Source organism: Nelumbo nucifera, chromosome 8 (genome assembly GCF_055504915.1).
Source record: "Nelumbo nucifera cultivar China Antique chromosome 8, China Antique-T2T, whole genome shotgun sequence".
Classification (NCBI taxonomy): domain Eukaryota; kingdom Viridiplantae; phylum Streptophyta; class Magnoliopsida; order Proteales; family Nelumbonaceae; genus Nelumbo; species Nelumbo nucifera.
This window is the reverse complement of record NC_142656.1, coordinates 2,111,634-2,135,117: the sequence shown is the minus strand read 5'-3', so window position 1 is coordinate 2,135,117 and position 23,484 is coordinate 2,111,634. Positions and strand designations below refer to the sequence as shown.

The 23,484-nt window shown below is 34.3% G+C and overlaps 1 protein-coding gene across 2 annotated transcripts; it reads left to right on the top strand.

Moving 5' to 3' along the window:
- Positions 1 to 7,689: 7,689 nt before the first annotated feature.
- Positions 7,690 to 20,801, top strand: ALDH7B4 (aldehyde dehydrogenase 7B4). Of its 2 annotated transcripts, none has more exons than XM_010263524.3 (15): positions 7,690 to 8,123; positions 8,511 to 8,597; positions 8,764 to 8,895; positions 9,434 to 9,506; positions 9,652 to 9,674; positions 9,825 to 9,888; positions 14,656 to 14,701; positions 15,625 to 15,805; positions 16,476 to 16,652; positions 16,740 to 16,904; positions 18,146 to 18,286; positions 18,406 to 18,503; positions 19,995 to 20,144; positions 20,257 to 20,326; positions 20,420 to 20,801. In XM_010263524.3, exons 1-14 carry the CDS (start codon positions 7,989 to 7,991, stop codon positions 20,309 to 20,311), a joined length of 1,527 nt encoding a protein of 508 aa, XP_010261826.1. In that variant the 5' UTR covers positions 7,690 to 7,988; the 3' UTR covers positions 20,312 to 20,326; positions 20,420 to 20,801. The 2 variants fall into 2 exon arrangements, with proteins under 2 accessions (XP_010261826.1, XP_010261827.1); XM_010263525.3 differs by having other exon boundaries at positions 20,405 to 20,801.
- Positions 20,802 to 23,484: the final 2,683 nt, after the last annotated feature.

Genomic DNA, 23,484 nt, shown 5'->3' with positions numbered 1-23,484 from the left:
TTAGTTGATTTATTTATTGACTAAACCAAAATCGACCGACCTTAAAGCAAAACTGATCCAAACATGAAGGGCCGGTTTGGGTCGGTTTTTATATATATTTTAAACTAAAATATCTTTTTCTAAATATCTATTTATATTTAAGTTTATTTCTTTTTAGTTTTTATGCAAAATCAAAATATATATTTAAATCGATTAGTTTTTATGCAAAACTGGTTTTTTTGTCAATACATATTTAAATTTATACGAAACTGAATTAAATATTGTACCATTGTATTATATTTGTATTGGTTTTACGTTTTTAGTTTTTATCATAAATAACCAATTTTTTTTCAAAGTTCCAACAAAACACATAAAATATATCAACATTTAACATATAGGGTAGGGATTAATTAATAATTACTTAAACATATAGGATCGGTTTGGTTTCGGTTTTCATACAAATCGAAACCAACCAGTAGTTTTGAAAAACCGGCCAACTCAGGTTGGGGCAGACCAGTTTGATCAGTTTGACATTTTATGGGAACACCCCTAATGGCTGATGCTAAAGCCCACATCCCTTCGATGAAGTACTGCGAACATCTTCTTGCTTCCTTCCCATCTTGTGGAGTTTAATATAAATATACATTATATGGGTTTTGTGACTTAGTGGCTTATGCTCTCCTAACTTAGTTTTGCTATTCATACTCAATTTAGAAGGAGTACAAATACATATTTGTAGAGTGCAAAACCTTGTATTTTGTATTATTTTGTGTGCATTTGCACTATACATATTTGTATTTGTACTCTTTCCAAACTGAGCTTCAGCAACATAGATCAATGACCTGGCCTGATTTGATGCTCCTCATTTTGTAGGGTTGTTGATCAATACTGAGATGTAATTTGTTGATTGGAATGATATTCCTATGAGCTTCCAAAAAGAAATCTCTCACCTAATCTAGTGGTTTTTACATGAAAGCACATTCTCTTTTTCCTTATTTACTGCTTTGTATAGGTTATGAAAGGGATTGCGAGTAGGGGTGTACAACCAGTCGGTTCAGTTTGGTTTGGTTCAAATTAAGAATCTAATCGGCTATTCGGTTTTATTATTTTCTCTAACTGAATCGAACGAACCAACCCTAACTGAATTCAGTTCGATTGGATCTTGGTTCCACATAAATGATAAGCATTTAATAAGTGTTATTAATGAAAAGTTAAAATGGTCTCAAAATCCAATGGTTTTAATTAATTAACTATTAACTATTATTAATTAAAAGTTAAAATGACCCCAAAGCCCAATGGTTTTAATTAATTAGCTATTATTAATTAAAAGCTAGCTCAAAGCCTTATGCCAATGGAGAATTGGCGAATTGCCCATTTTAAAAAATAATTAATAATTAATGACTAATAAACAATCAATAATGAATCTAGGTTTTAATTAACTATTATTAATTGTTCATTGGGAAATATAATAATTAATTAGCATAAAGTATTAAATAATACATTAATGTTTAATATATTTAACTAAATAACAACATTAATTCAGTTTTCAGTTCGATTGAATTGAAAATTTCAATCAAATAAAACCAAAATCGAAAACCAATTAAAAATATAAAACCAAACCAAACCGATAGCCGAATTAACCGAACTGAATTAGCTTATTCAGTTTGGTTCGATTCAGTTTTTGGTTTATCAACCAATTTTGAACACCCCTAACTGTGAGCTCCTTAATAACTTTTGCTTTAATCACCATTTCGTTAAATGTTCTTATTATTTCCTCCCAATAAAGAAGGCAATACTTCAACCATCACCAAATCCAAATGGTTCCTATTTCATTGCATGGTCTCTAAAATATTTCAGAAATCCTAAACTACCTTTGGCACATGTTGAATGCACTAGAGATCTTCATCAATGCTTAGAATACCAATCCAATTAATGCATGGACTTGGACTGTTTTTCCTCTAAGTGGTGTGTTAATGATTCAATCCGCTGGGTCAAATGGTTCAGCCAGTAATAACAAACCAATAGGGTCATCTAAATAAATCTCATCCAACCTAAAATTTACAAACGTTATGGAGTATAGACACACATTTTGAGGTGAATTTCAATTATAATAGCATCAGCATTGGTTTTGCATATGCTATTTTCAAAATTACAGGCTAAAGGCTTGTTAAGCATAACGAAGTCTTTCCATGTCAAAACCCAATAAGCCCGATTAATGATAGGGTGCCTTATGAATCTAGGTCCAGTTTGGTTCATGGGAATAGGGGTCTGGAATTGGAATTGGAATAGTCTGATTCTAACTGTTTGGAATCGGAATACTATTTTTATTTTTGTTGGAGTGACATTTTCTCATTTGAGGAAATGATTATTCCCTACCTCTCCCTTGAGAATGAAATCCTATTCCTATTGACTTCCATATTCATTCTCATTGTTATCTGAATCGAACAAATTAACTATAGGAATGGACTATTCCAATTTTAAATCCGAAGGATTTTGATTCTGATTATGATTCCAATTCCAACTGCGAACAAAACAAACCCCTAATACTTATTACAGATCTTAGAGGGGTCCGGATCGGGACCAGGTTTGTGCTTTCTTACCAGGTGGGGGGACCCAGACCGGGTTTACCCTACACTGGTCCGGTGACAGCCCTAAGTGGCCTACCACCTTACCAAATCTGATGAAATAAGTTGAGGTGACCCGGGATCCTTCAGGAATGGTTGTAATACAATTTCCTTCCTTTGATTTTTAGTAATGGCTTGGCAATCTCTGATTATGACCGGGCTTACTCTTTACGTAAGCTCCATCAACTTCTTCAAATAGTCTATATATGGGATATATTTTTAGATTGAACTAGGTATGACTCCCGTACTCAGTACGGGGCCACTAATATGAAATATTTTAAAATTTCAATTTTTTAAATCATCTATATTAAAAATTTAGTTTAGGTTTTTCATTTGTTGTTTTGATAGATTTTTATTTGATTTAAAAGACTTACCATATTTTATTTAGTATGTGACCCCGTTATGGTACTCTTTTTTATTTTTTATAATAATACTAGCGGGGACCCGTGCAATGCATGGTATTTATTAAGCGAAAGCTAAATAATAGAAAATGCTCATTTACTAAAATACCCCTTATAGTTTCATGGATTTACTAAAATCTACCATATAGTTAGCATTTTACTAAAACACCACTTATAATTTGCAATGGATTTAATCAATCTTCCATTAGATGACAATGGAAAATGATAGTGTTGACCCTAATGTTTATTTAAATAAATTTAATCGAAAGAAAATAAAAATAAAAATACCATTTTTGCCCTTAATAGGACACGGACAACCACTCTGTTAGCTATATTTGGTCAAATTTGTTTTCTGTACAAAAAAGTGTTAAGGGTATTTTTGGAATAAAAAATTATGGGCCTAATTGCAAAACAAACACTCCTTAATGAAAGTTTGATTAAGTAAATAAGTTGTAAAATATGAGATGTTTTAGCAAAATGAAAACTATAAAGTAGGTTTAAGTAAATATGTAAAACTATAAGGTGTGTTATAGTAAATGACCCTAATAGAAACACATAAGGGTATACAATTATTTTATATTTTCAACTTTTTAAATAATTAATAATTATTCATATTTTATATACTACTTTTAATAAATTTTATAATATAGAAATAACAATAATTAATTTCAATTAGGTTTATTCATCAAATTGATGAAACTTACCAACCCGATCAACTTGGCCCGAGTTGGCCAGTTTTTTAGTATTTTAGGTCGGCTTTTGCATGCGCTTTTGGCATGGCTGGCGCAGCTAAAAAAATTCCTAATTTGACCAAGTTGGATTAGTTTGACTTTGGCCATTTGTAAACCGACCAAAATCGAATGACCTAACCATGGATAAATATTAACATTTTATATTTAAAATTTAATTTTTAATATGGAAAAGTGAGAAATTTCCCATATTTCTTAGTCTAAAATGTTTTATATCATAAATCTAATTTTTTAATTTATTTTTAATAATTGCATTATAATTTTTAAAATTAAATTAAATTTCTAAGTTTAAATCTTTTCAATCGACTGACCGAACCAAAAAATTGACCCAAACCGATACAACTTGAGTGAGTCGGTTTTCACAAAAGGTCAGTTGATTTCAGCTAACCAACTTCCCAACCTGACTAGGTCAATTTGGTTAGCCAAATAACCTACGGCCAAACCGAACCAATTCATGAACACTCGTAATTTTAGCTAAATTAATAGTCTCATCTTTGATAAATAGCAATAGTTTAATCTCCAATAATATTGAAAATTTATAGCGAAAATACACAATTATTGAAAATATATTGATAATAAAAAATACAATAATTACAAAAATACAATAAGTACTAAAAATATATTAACTTAGTCAATAAATAGTATAATCTCTAATAAATATTAATCAATAAGTTATAACAAAAATACAACTAATACAATAAGTATGATAAATTAAATTTAAAAATTTCAATAATAGTAGTTTAATATCCAATAATTATTCAAAGTTTACTATTAAATAACAAAACAAAATAAATTTATACATAATCATTGAAAATACATTTATCACAAAAAACAATAAATAATTACTGAAATACAATAAATATTAATTTTTGGTATATATAATTATATAACAAATATAGATTAAGAGTTTAAAATTATTATGAATAAATATTAATTTTTTTTGAAAGTTATTTTCTCGAATTATTACTTGATATAAGTGAAATTAGTTATTTATAATATTATGTAAAAATATTAAATTATTATTAATTTCAATATTGTGTTATAATTATTTTTCTTCTTTTAAGAATTTTTTAAATTCACTACATAATTTCTTTATTTTACCTATTTAAAATCTAGTTATGTTTAATATTTTGTTATTTAAAATATTTAGTTATTGAAATACTTAAATAATATGTAAATAATTTTAAAATATTAATTATTTATTGAATTTAAGTATAGATAAAATCATAATTTATACTATTATTACATAATTTCATTATTAATTTTGTAATATATTAAATTATTATTAATTTCAATATTATGTTATAATTATTTTTATACTTTTAAGAAATTTTATAAATTTATTACATAATTTTGTTATTTTAACTATTTAAAATCTAGTTATGATAAATATTTAGTTATTTAAATATTAAAATAATCTATAAAATATTTAAATTTTTTTGTTATTTAAATTTTATTTATTTAAAGCTATTACATATTATTAAATATTTGAAAAACATTTGAATCGATAATACAGAAAAAAATAATTTAAATTGTTAGTACATAATTTTGTGATATATTTTATAAAAATATAAAATTATTTGTTGTGTTTTTAATATATATTTTAAAGTTATATTATATGATTTTGTTAGAATATTTAAATAAATTTTAAATTTTTTAACCCAAACTTTCTTTAGATAGATATAGATAAAAAGTAGGGTAGAGGATAAATTGGAATTAGAGATAATTTATGAGAGACTCTATTAAATTAGAGATAATTTATGAGAGAAACTCTCTATTAAATTAGAGATAATTTATGAGATAAATATGAATTAGAGATAATTTAGAAGATAAATAGGAATTAGAGATAATTTAGAAGATAAATAGGAATTAGAGATAATTTAGGAGATGATATTGTTTAGGTTCTGGGAAATCTCATTGGTTGTTTCACTATTTGTCTAATAATTATATTTATATTTGAAATTCAAATAAAACTAACTATTGAAATTGCAGTAGATTGAAGTGGTTGTGGGTTGTGGATAATCACTTCTACATTTCTTGCATTTTTTTAGGAATGGATGAGAATGTGAGCTTCCCACTTCTCATGTATTTCTAAAGAACTATTATTGAGTGTATGGCACTTGTCTTAGAGTATTACATGTATGAGTTCAAAAATTTAAATGTAGTTAAATGCAATTTATGTATATGAGGAGTGGGTTTTCTTTTTGAAAATGTGAACAACATGTGTAGAGTCATGGTAAATCTAAGAAATCTGGATATTTTTTGAAAAAAGTCCCCTCCTACGTAAAAACCTTGTCGAGTCCAGTTAAAATTTCAAATTTTAGATTTTTTTTTTTACATAAAGACCCTTCTTAGCTAAAAAACTTGTGGAGTCGTGGTATATCTGTGAAAACTGGATACTTTTTGAAAAAAGGCCCCTCCTAATTATAAAATTTGAAGAGTGATGATAAATTTGCAAAAATAAGACAGTTTTTTAAAATAAACCCCTCCTTGGTTTGGTGAGTAGGGGTAAATAAGCAAAATCTAGATACTATTGAAAAAAGCCCCCTCATAAGTAAAAACCTTTCACGGTGGTAAGTCTGTTAAAAGTTGATACTTATTTAAAAAAGCCCCCCTAGCTCAAAGCCTTATAAATTGGGTATGTATGTATGTATTTGGTTAGATAAATAGTCCATACCAAAATGGTTGAGATGGTCAGTCAGCATCCTTCCACAGGGTTGGGGATCAAACCCATGGAATTGTGTAGGCTTTTCGTGGCAGGGCCAGTGGACTTTATGCTCTGCCTGCTGAGTCCTCAGCCCTAAAGCTTCTGTATTTTCTGCTAGGTGAGAATTTGGGACAATATATTCAGAAAACCAATAAAAACTTAGGAGAGATCAAAGCATAAATTTCCCTAAAAAATCACCTCTCACTCAGGATTTACTCTCACTGTGATCATGGGCGGGCCAACTGGCAACATTTGAATATTAGACAGTGTGTTACTATAGGGGATAATATGGTATATGAAGAGGCCTATCTACTTCTTATAACAAAGTGACTATGCAATGAAGCATTTCTCTTTCGCCCCCCAAAAAATAAAACTATAAGATGAATAGATGAAGTCGTATCTGGGAAGTGAGAAATCACATTGGCTATTCGTTCCTGCTCTCCACACACAATTAGACATGGCTGAAAAGTGAGGCGGAAGACATGCAATAATGGAAGCAAATTTCGTGTAACTGTGTAAGAAGCAAAACAAAATAAAGCAATGGAACCTCAGAGATGTGTAATGAAGTAAATATGTCATTCATTCGATGGGGCATTTGAAATCAACAAGCTACTTATCGTCCCTGGTGAGATGCCCAGAAATCAACAATAAATTTAAACAACTCGATTGATATTTCTCACTCCAGTTGGGTATTCAAATTCATGACAACTTCTACTTATCAAAAGAGACAGAGACTAGAGATGATGGGGACCTCTGATGGAGATGACACTTTATAACGGCCATCTGGCCCATTCTCTTATTCTTATTAAACCTCTTCCCCTCCTCCGTGCTAACTGTGATTTTCTAGTAGAAAATCAAGTAATCAAGTTAAGTCTGGTTATTCTTCTTCACACTAAATTCAGAAACCCACTAATGGAAATTGGTATCTGCCTATCTGGTCAAGCACCTGCTCCAAAATTGGAAGCTGGATCCCTTTTCTTCCATTATCAAGTTACAGTGGCTATAAGATAGATCATAGATGGTTTGGTTGATCTAAATGGATTTTTTTTTGGCTGCAAGTTGATCTAAATGGATTGGCTTTGGCTATACATATCCAATAATTGCAATGGGGAGTGAGTTATTTTGTTTGGTCAACAAAGAAAAATTAAAATACAAAATACAATAATAAAAGGACAAAAAAGGACGTGGCAGTTGCATCAAATTTTCTTGTTTTTGAGTGTCATCGAGTCGATGCACTCTGACACGTTCCAATTGTAAATTGCTTACTGATGATCAATCGTATATATACTTGTAAAGTGAGACGGGTGGTTGTATCCTACATCATATCCTTCCAATCGAATCATATCAACCATTACTTGTGAAACTCTTCAGTCTTCACTTCCATTTCTACTTGCGTAACCAAATTCATCCTCATCTCTTCCCTCCTTTTCTCCCTAACATTTACCCCCAGTTCCCCAATCGATTCATCTTTTTCTCTGCGTATAGCTTTATCCATTTTTCTAAATCACTCTTGGCAATTATTTCAGAGATGGGTTTTGCGAGGAAAGAGTATGAATTTCTCAAGGAGCTGGGCTTGGGTCCTCGCAATCCGGGCTGTTATGTCAATGGGGTGTGGAAGGGTAGTGGTCCTACAGTTTCTTCTGTGAATCCTGCAAACAATCAGGTTTGGATTCTCCAGTCTTCGATTAAACCCTATTAAAATCGAATCTAATCGGTTTATCGAGATATTAACACTTGATCTGGGGACGGGTCATCATTCTTTTCCTGTGGAAAAGATAATTTGTTTATCTTGCTCAACGACTTTTGTTCGCCGGAGGATCAAATAAAAATTTGATTTTTAGAGTGGAATGTGGACCTTATCAGCATAGGGTGTTATGGACGTTCTCTTGATTCAAATAACCATTCACCCTTTACTGTCGTCGTCGGAAGGAATCATTTACACACAAAACCTACTTCATTTGGTTGAGAAGCTGTGTTTCTGTTACGTTCATTAGTAATTAGTAAAATATTTCATCTAGAACTTCTCTACTGACCCCTCTTGTTGATTCAGATCATTGCTGAAGTTGCGGAAGCATCCCTTAGTGATTATGAGGAAGGTCTGCAGGCTTGCAACGAAGCGGCGAAGATATGGATGCAAGTGAGATTATCGTTCAAGATGATGCTTTTTTGAGATTATCTCTGAACTTTTTATGCATCCTAGATTTAATTGACAATTGAACATTAGATAGTTGTATATGGTGCTTCACTGTTCTATAGCCATGCGATTTAGAACTAAGAGTTTTAGGAACCTTCATTCCTATCAGGTTCCTGCGCCAAAAAGAGGTGAAATTGTTAGACAGATAGGTGACGTGTTGAGATCCAAACTGCAGCATCTTGGCAGGCTTGTATCGCTTGAGATGGGGAAGATGCTTCCTGAAGGAATAGGAGAGGTTCAGGTCTGTTGCGTTACTTTTCTTTTCACATCATCATCTCTGTTTGTTTCATAGTTATTTTTCAAATCATGGAATATGGATGCCGCAGAATTTCCGATCATATCTTTACTCCATATTCAACAGCTGCTTTTCAGGCCGCATTGTTTATGAAATTCCTTTGCTGGAGTACAAACTCCTTAGTTAGTAGTCATTACTTTATTAGTCATTTTTTTAATAATGTGCTACTTGTTCATGCTATTCTTTTCTTTTTTGCCACATATCTTGTGGGTTTATACGCATCTAGGAGCTAGTCGTTGGATTTTGGCTCCAAATTAACTGCAATTTTTGCCACATGTTCTGATAAACCATCACTTGTTATAATGCTTAAGCACTATAAACAGATTTGCAACCACTTGTTGGATGGTATGTTACTTTGTATATGTGCCATTTAATGACTTGAATGAAGTTGGAACATGATTTTCAGTTTTCTTTCAATTAGAACTGAGCTGGTTTTTAAGACCACAGTCTTTTCTCTTGACCCCTGATATTCAATTGTTTGTAGGAAATTATTGACATGTGTGATTATGCTGTTGGGCTAAGTCGTCAACTAAATGGATCGGTTATTCCCTCCGAGCGTAAGTCAAAAATTATACTGGTTACTCTTCTTATCTGTAGCTTGGTTTGGCATGCCTTTTCAGTATCAGGGTTTTCACTGGAGGTTTCTTTTCCCACCATGTTTTTGTTTTTCTAATAGACTTTCATTGTATTTTCTGTTAACAGGTCCAAATCACATGATGTTAGAGGTTTGGTGCATGTCTCTGACTTTGGTCTAGGGTTACTAAAATTACCTGCACATTGTAGCAATTTATGAGCAAAGCATTATTGGTAACAATTTTGTTTTCTCTTGAACATTATTCATAACATTGTGCAAACACATGGTCTGTATACCACAGGTGTGGAATCCTCTTGGAATAGTGGGTGTAATTACAGCTTTCAACTTCCCATGTGCTGTTTTGGGTGAGTTTTTTACACTGTTTATTTATTTATTTTTTTTGATCAATAACACTTTCTTTAACTCATCAAAAGAAGATTTACAATAGGAAGACAAACACGCTTATCTTCCAAGAGCAACAAAGAACCTCAAGAAAAGAAAAAAAGAAAGAAAACACACTATAGTTACAGCTTAACCCAAAAAAGTGAATCCCTTTTTGCCCCTTGTTTAGCTAAACCATCAGCTAGGAAATTAGCCGATCTTTTAACCCAAAGTATCTTAACTTCCATCTCCCGCACCAGCCACTTGAATTTCCTCCTCTCATTATTGTACTTCCATAAGCCATTGTGATCTTTAATCAACCACCCTATCACCACCTCTAAATCCCCTTCAATTAAGAGTTTCCTGATGTTCAACTCCTTACCTTTTTGTACTCCTTCCATAACTGCAAAGATCTCAACTCTAAGGGAGTCACCCACTCCAATTGGGCCTGAGAACATAGCAGAAATGACCCCATTTTCATCCCTAAAAACACCCCCAATCCCCGATTGTCCCGGATTTCCCCTGCTACACCCATTAAAGTTTAGTTTCACGAATCCACTAGGTGGAGGGGTCCAAGCCACACTCATTACTGACTTAGTCTGTGTGCAATTTGCAATTTCACCCCACTTCCTCAACATGTCATCCACAGTGTAATCTGTGAAAAGCTCCAAAGATTTCAGCCACTGTACCGCCCTAATATGAATGATAGCCCTCAAATCTACTGCTTCCCCTTTTTATCCGCCACCTGAAAAGAGAAGGGGAAAAAAGGCCTTGCAAGTCTGATGGGGTATTCCAACTACATCCAAATAGGGACAAAGCCCATTCCCAAATTGACCTCGCAAAATGGCAAGACACCAGTAGGTGAAAACCAGTCTCCCCATCCGCTTTACAAAGAACACACCACTGAGGTGACAAACAAGTATTGAATCTCTTCTTTTGGAGTAGATCACCAGTGTTGATTCTTTCCAGATAGGCTTCCCAACAAAAACTACCAACCCTAGGAGGTATTGCTCTGCACCAAACCTCATCAATAGGAAAAGGAGGGAAGGTAGGACTGGTGGACTGACTTAAGACTTTGAAGGAAGAAGTACAAGAAAAAATGCCGTTGGGAGGTGTCAAAATTCTAGAATTCGCCCTAGTGGGGTCTAAGACAACGTTATCAAGAATTACAATAAGACTCAAAATAATGTCAAAAGTCTGAGTCCCTCAAATCCCTTCTTAGACCAAAGTTCCACCCAATCCCAGAAGTGGAAGAGGACGGGGTGGTAAAAGACGAGATTGACTCATTTTTCAGATCAGAAAGAACAAACAAAGAAGGAAACTGATCCTTTAGAGGGGCACTCCCCACCCAGGTTTGTTCCCAAAATTTTATGAAGTTACCGGAATTCAAATCATACCTGATATTAGGGGAGAAAACTGGTAGCAGGTCATGAATGGCTTTCCAAGGAGAATTGCTTGTGGTCCTAGCTTTGATTCCAGCGTCCCATCCATTATGCTCCAGCCCATGAATACTTGCCACTATTCTAGCCCATAACTTCTCATTCTCCAAGGGGAATCTCCACAACCACTTTTCCAACAGAGTCATATTTCTTCTCCTAATATTCCCAAGCCCCAAACCACCACATGTCTTATTCCTACAAACTATCTCCCAGCTAACTCTATGATCCCTCTTTTCCTCTCCCGGTTCCCACAGGAAATCTCTCATTAACTTCTCCAATCTATTAGCAACCTTCATTGGGATTTTAAACACCGACAGGAAAAAGATAGGTAAATTAGATTTACACTGTTCATTCAAAAAACATGTTAAATTGAAGCCAGGGAATCTTCCTTGATGCATGTTTAGATCAGGATGAGGAACAACTATGCCATGATATTTGTTTGAGCTCTTTTAGGAGCCTAATGAGTGAACCCATGAATGGCATATGTTATTTATCATTTCAATAACATCTTTTATCTTGGTCACAATTTTTTTGTATAATGTGTATGCTGAGATGGATGAGTGGAAAAATTAGAAAGGATAAGGTCAAAAACCAAGTCATTCAAAAGACCTAGGAGTAGCACCAAATCACCAATAGGTGATAAAATGAAAGAAAGGAGACCAAGATGGCTTAGTCATATGTATAGAAGACAACCAACAGTACCCATAAGAAAGAAGTGATCTGCTGCAAGTTGAAGGGGCTAGAAGGGCTAGGGGTAGACCAAAAAGGAAATGGATCAAAGTAGTTAGAAATGATTCAAGTGCCCATAATTTAATAATGGATATGGCATTAAACAGAATGGAATGGCGAAACTGGATTCATGTTGCATTGTTGCTGACCCCATATAGTTGGGGTAAGGCTTGGATGATGATGATGCTGACCCATTGATAAATCAACAGAATTTAGGATCTAATGTGTCTCAGTAGAAATTTGGATATCTTTTCTAAAAGTCCATGGACAAAATCAGTAATATTTCAAATTCCAAATGAGCTATATTGCAAACTTGTTATGCTTCCTCTAAAATATGAAAAATTGTCTAAATTTCTACAGGTTTAAAAACAGTGTCCTCCAATGTGTGGGATTGTGATGATATTCTTTTTTTGGTAATAAAAAATTATTAGAAGAAAAGATTAGGATTACACTCAAGGTGAAGAGGCAAAGCAACTTATATCAGAAACGAAACAACAAAGAACAATTAATTTTCAACATTTACAATATTTAAAGTTGACTTAAATCAGCTACAAAAGATAATCTCTCCAAATCTTCAAATTCAGTGTGAGCTTAATATTATTCTTGTATCATAGAGAAAATGCTACCAACAATTTTTCCATAGTTAGAGTTGTTCATTGGGTGAAGGCTTTGAAACTATTCTCTGATTTTTCAGTGAAAGGCTTCTTTAGGAATAAGGGATCAATCGCCCTTTCTTCTTCTAGGAATCAAAAGGTTTTGGACGGTTTTGGAGGTTCATTCTCCCCCAAGTGAAGGTTGGATGAAACTTAACTGTGATGGAAGTAGTTTTGGTAATCTGAGTCCCTCTGGAATTGGAGGAGTGATTAGGGACGGGAGTGGGAACATTTGTGGCTTGTTTTCGGGGCCTATTGAGCAGGGTGATTCAGTGAAAGCTGAGTTCATGGTGGCTATTTTTGGGGTGCAAAAAGCCAAGGAAATGGGGATTACAATATTTACAGTAGAAGGGGACTCAAAAGTAGTTATTGGCTGGATGAAAAAAGGAGAAGGGTATTATGGCACTTCAGAAATGAATTCAGGTGGTTCAAGATGCTGTCAAGACATATGCAAATTCAGTGGAGGTCTGCTAATGGTTTGGTGGAGGGGTTCTTTGCTGTAATGGGTGTTATTTCTAACAACTTCTTGTACAATTCTCATTTTAAGATCTAATAAAATTCTTTGAGTTGCTGATAAAAAAACACACACACAAAATTTCCATTGTTATATTTCTTCCTCTCAAATATTCTCATGTTCCTTTCCCTCCAAATTATCCAACAGATTGCAAAAGTTTGCCATGTTATCATTACTGTTGGTTAATAAAGTATGCTAACATAGATGAAGTAAACATTACTTAAATGTCAACTCCATCTATTTCTTCTGGTAATAATAACTTTTTTAGAGATTTTTAGGTTACTTTCATGTGTCATACTTGGAGGCACATGCAATGCATGAATGATGAATGTTATAATTTCCACTGTACCACCTGATGCATGCTTTCATGATGTCGTTTTATTTGCCCCGTTTTTTCTATATCATTTTCAGTAATTGTATGCCTATGTTGGCATGAAAAAGAAATTAATCTCTTTTAGCAATACAAAGCGATAGAACTATATCTTCAAGATGTCAGATAATCAGATGGTTATGGCATTTAGTCAACACTTACTAGGGCCCGTTTAGTGTGTCTTTCTGTGCGGTCTTTCGGCTGTATACAAGCCGGGCAGACTGTGCCGCGGTCTTTTTCTGTTTAGTTCATAACAGATCTAGCCGCCAAAAGTTGGTGCGCCAAAAAGATGCGAGAAGCCCATTTTGGGCTGATTTCAGGAAGCTCCAAATTGAGCTTTTCACGTCTTTCTCACTTTATTCTCGCGCGGAAAGACATGGAAAGATGCACAGAAAGACATGCGGTAGCCAAGCTAGCTTCAGGCTGCTCAGATCTTCATGCAAAAGCTCAGTGTGCCTTTTGACTGTCAGAGCTACCAGAAGATCTTCCCAAAAGGCTTGCCAAATGGCCCCGAGATGAACTATAACAGAGCTTTGTCTTTAGATGGCTCACCTAGTCATGGAGGGCAATCAGAAATCTTGTTGCCTGGCCAAAAGAGGGGCTATTTTATTTAGATGGCTCCCACATGAATTTAATTTGTCTTTAACTTGTTGTTCTGATGAGAACACCTTACTTCAACTAATATAAATACCACCCACCAACGACATTAAGCACTCTCTCCTTCAATAAAAGAGAGAACCCCTAAAATATAAGGGGGTCATTTCCCAATGTGGGTCCTGGTTATCCAGGGTCTTGGGAGGGTTGAGCTGAATATGGACCTTATCCTTGGCGCTTTCTGTGCCAAGTGGCCACTTTAGAGAACATTACTCCAAGTAGCATATGAAATGCATTTTCTGTAGGTATGAACCTGAAGGTTGAGCATCAATGTTTTCCTTGGGCTTTGCTTTAAGGCAAGCCTAAAAGGAGGGCATGGGGTTTCAATTCTTATAAGTTTGATGGTTAAACATTTCTTCCATTACATGACCTCTTTACATTGTTTGGTGTAGGATGGAATGCCTGCATTGCATTAGTCTGTGGAAATTGTGTTGTCTGGTAAGTTTACAACACCTTATATGCTCTGCTTCTCAAATTTCTGTGCCTGGATTTCACCCTAGAAATGGGGTGTACAGGGTTGTCTTATTTAGTATACAAGTATGGAAAACATGAATCTTTTTTTATGTTAACTGAATAATAAATGTATCTGAATCAATTTTCATCCTTATGTTAGATGAACTCTTTTAGTAAAGTGTTTGTGGTATGTAAATGGTTTTTTTTTTTTAGAATTAGATTTAGATAGAAGATTTAAAGAAAGAAAAGAGCAAAAAAAAATCATCAATCACTCATCAGCCACCTATAATCATTCCAATATCATTCATCACATATTTGCAATAATAAAAATGCATAGGTTGTCTAAGATCAGCCAAACTCCTTCCTAAAGTAAGAAAAAGGATTCTACCACTCATACCCCAACAAAAATAAAACTAAAGGACTCCTTAGCTACTTAACTAATTAGTCTAAAATTGTAAAAACAACTAAGCTACAGCTAGACAAATTAAACCAGTAGGTTGGACCCCCCCTACATGTAAAATGACCAAAATACCTGCATTGCTTGAAAACACAAAAATAAATCCAAAAGAATTCAATTTTGATCCTCTGGTTCCTGCATCATCCAAACTGTCAGTTCATTGGGATTGGTTGTATGTTTATTCCCCAACTTCATGTCAGCTGTATGCATCTCATGTATTTTAGCTTTCATCAAGTGGCATAGGCCATTGAAATACTTATGTTTATGATCCATGAAAGCCCAAACAAATGTGGCTTAGTTTGTCCATGTTTGCTTTTGGACTCAAAACTTACCTGTGAATCAAAGTTTGGAGGTGGAGCTTGTCTGGGCCCTGAATTATAGTTCCATTATATCTGTTCAACCTAAAAGCATCCCTTCTTTACAATGGAACTCACTGTGCTATCTTTCATAGGAAGGGTGCCCCAACGACTCCTTTAATCACTATTGCAATGACAGAGATTGTGGCTACTGTCCTAGAGAAGAACAACCTACCAGGTGCCATTTTTACTTCCTTTTGTGGGGGTGCTGAAATAGGTGAAGCAATAGCAAAAGATTCACGTATACCACTGGTTTCGTTCACTGGAAGTACCAAGGTATTTATCTTTGTCTTAATCTTTTTGAAATGGTTCTCATTGCACTAAATTACTAACTACTGAGCTGATGGTTTACTTAATATCAAAATCAACCCTCCCCCTGAAAGTTTAGAATAACAATTAATGTTTCCGGTGCTCATTATCGCTGAGCTTTACTTGAAACAAATCTTCAATGATCCTTCTGTGGTGTTTCTTTAGTAGCAGTAACTATGGTTTTTTCATGAAAGAATAGTTCTGTTTTTAATGCATATGTAAACCATGTTTTGTACCATTATAAATATGGATTAAGACAAAAGCACCATGTATTTTATCCTTTACCCTTGGTAGCTGCAGCTAGCAATTGATACTGTTTCCCTGCCTAACATGGAATTCTGATTGTTCATATCAAGAAAGACAATATTTTTTCTTTGTTCCAAATTATCTGAACTGAACAGTGTCTGACATCTTAGTCACGTACTGTATTTTTTTTTATAAAATTCACCTTCTTTCCTTTTGACATATATGTAGGACTTCTTTTATATACTTCTTGCTTATTATTATTAAGTTTTTGATCAAATATACATTTATTTTCTTTTATATATTATGTTTTCAATTTTGCTCTTATTTCTATTGACTTTCAATCATATAACAAGGGTTTCCATTAGTACATCTCACATGTTTACAACCACAGGTGGGTCTTAAGGTTCAACAAACAGTCAATGAGAGGTTTGGGAAATGCTTGCTTGAGTTAAGTGGGAATAATGCCATAATTGTCATGGATGATGCTGACATCCAGCTAGCTGTGCGTTCTGTTTTGTTTGCTTCTGTTGGTACAGCTGGTCAACGCTGCACAACTTGTCGTAGACTGGTAAAATACTTTGTGTGTATGCATGCATTTATAAAGTTTCAATGTGGCCAAAGAATCAAAGTTTCCTCCTTTTTCTTTTGGTTACAGCTTCTTCATGAAAGTATATATCAAAATGTATTGGATCAACTAATTGGAGTCTACAAACAAGTTAAAATTGGGGACCCTTTGGAGAAAGGTACCCTCCTAGGGCCACTGCATACTCGTGCTTCAAGAGAGAACTTTGAAAAGGGCATTGAAATAATAAAGTCTCAGGCATGTATTACCTCTCTTACAATCCAATTCAATTGATATCAGTGATTAAATTTTCATTTTATTTTTGTTCTTGTTAATCTCTTTCATATTGTTTACAATATTTACATGCATTGGGTACTGGCCTTTTATTTGCATGCATGCTCACACATTATCTGGTTTTCCCCCTTTTGAAATTATAGCAACTGTATCCATACGTCCATTTAATTTGCTTAATTAACTACTGGATAATTCTTGAAATGCCATTTTTTTCCTTAAGTCCTTTGGAAGAATTTCATCCCTGCCTTATTCCGATTATATGGGGTTGGCTACACGAATCCTGTTTCGTCAATCCGTTCTATTTAAAGCCATATCCACTATTAAATTTTTAGTGCTTAAATCATTTCTTACTACTTCTACCCATGTCCTTTTTGGTCTACCCTGAGCTTTTTTGGCCCCTTCAACCTTTGGAAGAATTTCCCGAACTGAAAAGGGAAAATCTACTAGCTGATCCCAGAATTAGAAAGGTCTTCAAATTTTAACAGAATCTAAAGCTGAGACTGTTAATCTTGTTTCACGTTTGAATGTTTTTGGGAGTTATTTGTTTTCTCAGCCCTTGAAAACCACATTGATCTTGACAAATTTCAAACTAAGGACTTACTGTCAAATAATTCAACAAGTACTCTTTCTTCCTAGCAAAAAAAAAAGAAGAAATGTAAGAGAAAATTATTTAACGTGTAAAACAAAAAGGGATGGGAGGGCTAACAGAAAGGATCCCACAACAAATAAATACACTAATAAATAAATAAAATAGCTTATATTTCTTGATTTAATCCTTTGAAAGCGTCAAGGTTCAATTGATTGTTGTTGTGTGGTTACCACTCAAAAACTTCTTCACATTCCATAGATGCTGTTTAGCATTACTTAAAGGTTAAGCTGAAATACGAAGTGAAATTGGTAGTCTTGAAACCATCTGGGGGGGGGTCTTTATATAGCAGCTGAAGTGGCTAAACTGACTTATTGTTTTGTCTTTCAGTGAATAAGTTACTAAGGAGGTTGGATTCTCTTTAATAGCTTAATCTGAAGTTGGGTTAATTACTATACCCTCAAATGTTTTACTTTTTAATTATTTTATCAAATAAAAGACAAAGCAATAAGTCATTCTTTTCCATCACTTCATCTGTTATCAAACAGCCCTTGTGCACAACATTTTTTTTTAGACTTACTTAGCCTTGATTCCATTCTCATTGGTTAAATTTATACAGGGGGGAAAGATCCTCACTGGAGGATCTGTTATAGAATCTGAGGGAAACTTTGTGCAGCCTACTATAGTTGAAATTTCTCCAAGTGCAGCTGTAGTTAAAGAAGAATTGTTTGCTCCAGTTCTTTATGTGATGAAATTTCAGGTACTGTATTTATAAAGTTGTTTTTTGTCTCGATATTTTCAGTTTGTTTTTCAATTGGTTTGGATCAGTCTTCTCCATCTCTTTTATTTATATTGAATAAAAATGAAATCCTTTTGCAGACACTAAAAGAAGCAATTGAAATAAACAATTCTGTACCACAAGGATTAAGTAGTTCTATCTTCACACGTAGACCGGAAATTATCTTCAAATGGATTGGGTAAGTACTGATAGTAACAAGCTTCCTTTGCTAATGTCTGGTGTCAGTAATTATTTTGTTGTAATGCATGCATGACCTTTTGGACTGATATCTGTGTTAGATGGTGGTTTTACCAAATGTAATGCCTCTTGCCGGTCTTTCCCACTGATTATAATAAGTTTTCCTTTGCTTCTCTTCAGATTACTATTTCTGATCTGATGGCAAGGTGAAAATTTGATTGATTATCTTGAACTCATGATATTAAATGAAACCTTTTCTGGTGGTTTCTAGTTATGTTATCATTGCAAGGGGTGTATGACGTACCAGATTAATACTCAGATCCATGATAACAAATGACTTACTGTTATACATTGATCATTGTTCTATATCTCTTCTGGTATATCATTGCATTTTTCTCCTGTATATGAAGTGCATATTACTATTTTGAATGGTGAGTAGAAGATTCAGGTAGGCGTCCTTAACATTACTGCATAAACTTAAGGTTGTAGAATTAGTGCAGTGCAGCAGCCAGTTACCCTTAAACGCAGGATCTCTTGGAGCAAAATTTGGAACTAATGAACATTCTTTGTCATAATTTGGGGGATGGGATTGCCTTTTTGCCTCACCACATGCATCCTATATTTTTGTTAGCAGTGGTAATGAAAGCAATGGAAAGGAAATAACCAATATCGGGGAAAGGAATAGCTCATTTATCTCATTTTAAGGGAAATAGCTTGAGATGCAGGGACCAGGGATTGTTCTTGCTACAAAGCTGACAGTTGGTGTTCTAGAAGAGCATGAGCCACTTGTTTAAGTTTCTCTGCCAAGCATAAATGCATTTCTTTCAGTGATCATGTGTGAATAGAAAATATACATGTAACATCCATCATTAAACCCTTTGCCTAGCTGCAAAAATTACTTACATTTCTAATTTCCTCGGATACTTTTAAGATCATCTTCATTTAACTTGTCCCATCTGAGGTCAACAGTAGAAGCCATGGTTCTCCATTCTATTCTATATTCTGTATAGAATGAGCTACCAAATCCTGTTTTTTCGTTCCCTTGAATTAAAAATCCATTCAGGCTATCCATAAATAGATAAATGTAAACATTGCAAACGTTTTCTACCAAAGAAAAAACATTAAAAACTTTGAATCATGTTTTCGAGCATTCTAGGGAATGAAAAAAAGGATTTGATAGCTCATTCTATAAAGAATATAGAATAAGAATGGAGAACCGTCATACCTTAAAAGTTGATGCGAGTAGAATATATAACCTCTAATTAACAGGTTAAAATCTTGTGGCACTGAATTACTAAATATCCTTTTTTTCGTATGAATTGCTGTAAGCAGGTCATTCCTCAGCTTCTCTCATTTTTTCAGGGTTTCAAAATTATAGATTATATTTTAAACAAATTTGTGGAACCCACTGTAGCCTTTTTTTTGGTCTCATGTGCTAGATTAAGTTCAATTTCTAGTAGTTGGGGTGTTCTCACATTTGAGTGTCATGCAGGCCACATGGCAGTGACTGTGGTATTGTGAATGTAAACATACCCACAAACGGTGCTGAGATTGGTGGTGCTTTTGGTGGTGAAAAGGCCACTGGAGGTGGTCGTGAAGCCGGAAGTGACTCTTGGAAGCAGTACATGCGGCGTTCTACATGGTAAAACTGATTAAAGTTTGTTTTTTTTTTTTTTTTTGAGTCCTATTCCTATTAGTTTAGACTTTAGAATGCAAGTTAGATTTGGCACTGACCAATTAATGACTCTTGACAGTACCATCAATTACGGGAGTGAACTCCCACTGGCACAAGGAATCAACTTCGGCTAAAAGGTCCCAACACTGGTAAATTGTGCATTGTCATCTTATTATTTTGATACCCTCTGCAAGCTTTACCATCTCTTTACATGAAACTTACTGCAGGTGTTCCACCTGCAGGAATAATCAATACTCTCACCCTGAAATTTCAAATTAAGATTTTGCCACTATTGGCAATTTTAAAGTGTCAAATGGCAGGGCTGGCCAGACAATATGAACGAGACTGGGTTGGCTATTATTCCAGATTTCTTGATGAAACAAAGGGAATGGAAAGGAAAATAAATAAAGGAACATTTATTATTTATTCCTGTGTTATTTTTTTGGTGGCTCTGATGATTTCATTCCTTGCTAAATGCCCTTCTCACAGTTGATGGGTTCAAGCTTGGAAGTTGGACTACAAAACTGAAAGAGTATTTTGTAGCCTGAACTTACTGCCTTCCGTGTTTTGGGGGCACCAAGGAGGTCTTGAGCTATTGATATCATATTTGATTATTGGATGCCAGCAGTGTTTTTTTGCCTGGTGATGATACATCTTACTGGATCTAGTTGTTTGCCCATTCATCAAGTTGGTGGTCAGAGACTCAGACTTGGAATATGGTATCTAGTCAGTGGTTCGGTTTCGACCACGATGTCGACCAGTGCTGCCCAAAACTAGGGTCCAGGTGTGTTTTTAAGTATAGTAGTAATACATTAGGATTCAGGACAGCACTGCAGCAATGATTCTAGATGAAGTGAGAAAACAAAGAAAATCAGTGCGATTGGGAAATATGATCACAGTCTCTGTTTTTGTGTGACAACTATTTATCGGTTACCACCCAACTTTAGAAATGTGGGCAGGAGACCGGGTTCAATAGGCACACCATTGTGAGCATATTCTGCCAACTCTAATCACACGATAAATATTTTGACACTTGCCTTCAAATTACTTGGTGTATTCTTCTTGTGTGCCTACCTGATCCGAGACTGGATTAGCCTACGAACCTACATCTTCATAATCCTTGTTAGGGTCTAGATGGCAATGGGATATCCAGCAAGCAAAAACGCTATACACACTCTAAAAGTATCGACATCCACCTGCACATTCAACATCTCCTTAAACACGTGTATGGGAGATATTCCAATGTGTGGTTGGATGCCATGTGTGCATAGTTTTTTTTGCTTATAAGAGATCCGGGTTTGTCTAGATGTGGGCACCGGACAATTCCATTATCACGTTTTTATAGGGTAAATTATAAACTATCACCCTGTATTTGTGGATGAGGACACATACTCACATAGCCCCTATGGGAGATATTCCAATGTGTGCAGAGTTTTTTGCTTATAAGAGATTCGGGTTTGGTTGGGGATGAGGACACATAGCCCCTTGAACTTTATTTTCTAGATTTCAGCACTTTGCTAAAGCAAAATATCTTTTGAATTGGGTTATTGTGCTTACAAACTCTTGCCAAAGAAGAAACAAAGTCCATCTTAGGGTTTGGAAGAACAGTACTCCAGTTCAGTTCAAGAGAGAGATTGTGCTTTAGCATGCCCATTTTTATTATTCTTCCTTTCTACTTAGAGGGGTGTAAGCAAGTCAAGTCAAGACACTCGTGAGCCATTTTAGCTTGACTCATTACATACTCACATTTGAATATTTCATTCACAAATTATTGAGTTCAAGCCGAGCTTGAGAAGTTGAGTTGAGATTCGAGTTTGTAATACTCAGTTTGAGCAGCTTGCATGCCTACTCGAGTATTTAATAAAATACTAATTTTTAATATATTTTTATTTATAATACTTTCAATATATTATGTTGTTTAATATTTTATGATTAGTTTTACCTAGAGCTGCACCTTGTTCACACTAAAGTTTTTGAGATCAAATCAGCCCCCCCATTAGGAATATCTCCTGATGATGATGTCATCATTGTGGGACGTTGTGGGGGGCTGATTTGAACTCCAAAGTTTCTCCATCTCCAACCAAATCAACTTAATACTAGAGTATGTCAAGTCAAATATCCTCATCAAGTAGGAAAAACCAAAATTCAATTGAGTTAAAGTCGAGTTTTGATTAATGAGTTTCTGAGCTGAGTCTAACGTGAGCAATGAATATAACATTACTTCTTTTATCATTTTAAACCATTGAAATAGCCTACTTCGAATGTAATGCACCAGTGACCCTAATAATTAATACGATACGCATTGATATATTGTGATATTTTAAACCTTCCTTCACTATTAATGAAGTATTACTAGGGGTGCTCACGGTTCGGTTAATCAAATCATGATCCTATTTTTCAAATCAAACTAGTACCATCGATTTTTGTAAAATCATGAATTGAAACCAATTTATAAAATTATAATAAAAATACTAAAAATATATAACATGTATAAAAATACAATATATAGTGGACGGTTTGGTTTCATCGATTCAGTTCAGTTTTTCGGTTTTTCAATTTTTGATGAACATCCCTATGAAATAGGGGTCAAAGTGCTGAAATCCAAAAGTTTAGGAGAGTCTTTGTCACAAAACAAAGTTCAGAGGCTAAGGATCTGTAATTTATCCCTTTTTTGTCTTTGGTATTGTTGGAGTACTCTTCTTCATCATATTTAATATAAACCATAATAAACACAAATGGCTTGAGATGAGAGGAAGGAGAAAGTGGCTGCTAAGCTTAAGAATTGTTTTAACTTGTTATAGCAGTTTGCACGCCGGCAAGGAGATTTGTTGTGGCTGGTTTAGTATTTCCTTGCCCAGACTAACTGCCTTAAGACAAGCTATTATATATAACGACGACTAGTTCAAGAAAAAGATAATGACAACTAAGTTCAATTGACAACGTTTTCGTATATGATATTATCTATTTAATTGGCAATTCAGCCTAACTAGTAACCACTCTGGAATTGTAAGGCCAAATGTTTCGCTATTGCACCATTATCTTTGGGTATGGAATCAGGACCCAGTCATCTTTAGCATAATGAGAGGTAAGGGAGGATTGTAGACTCTAGTTTTATTGTTTATAGAATATAGAATTATAGATAGCCTGTGAGAATCAATATGATTGGAGAATTTCAAGAGTTGTCAAATTGCTTTTCAGTATAGTTCCCTCCACCTCGGATTCCTTATTGCTAAGATACCTTCTTCATTATTGCCATTACAATGTATGTTAGTTAATTAATTAGTTTAATAAACCATTGATACAATAT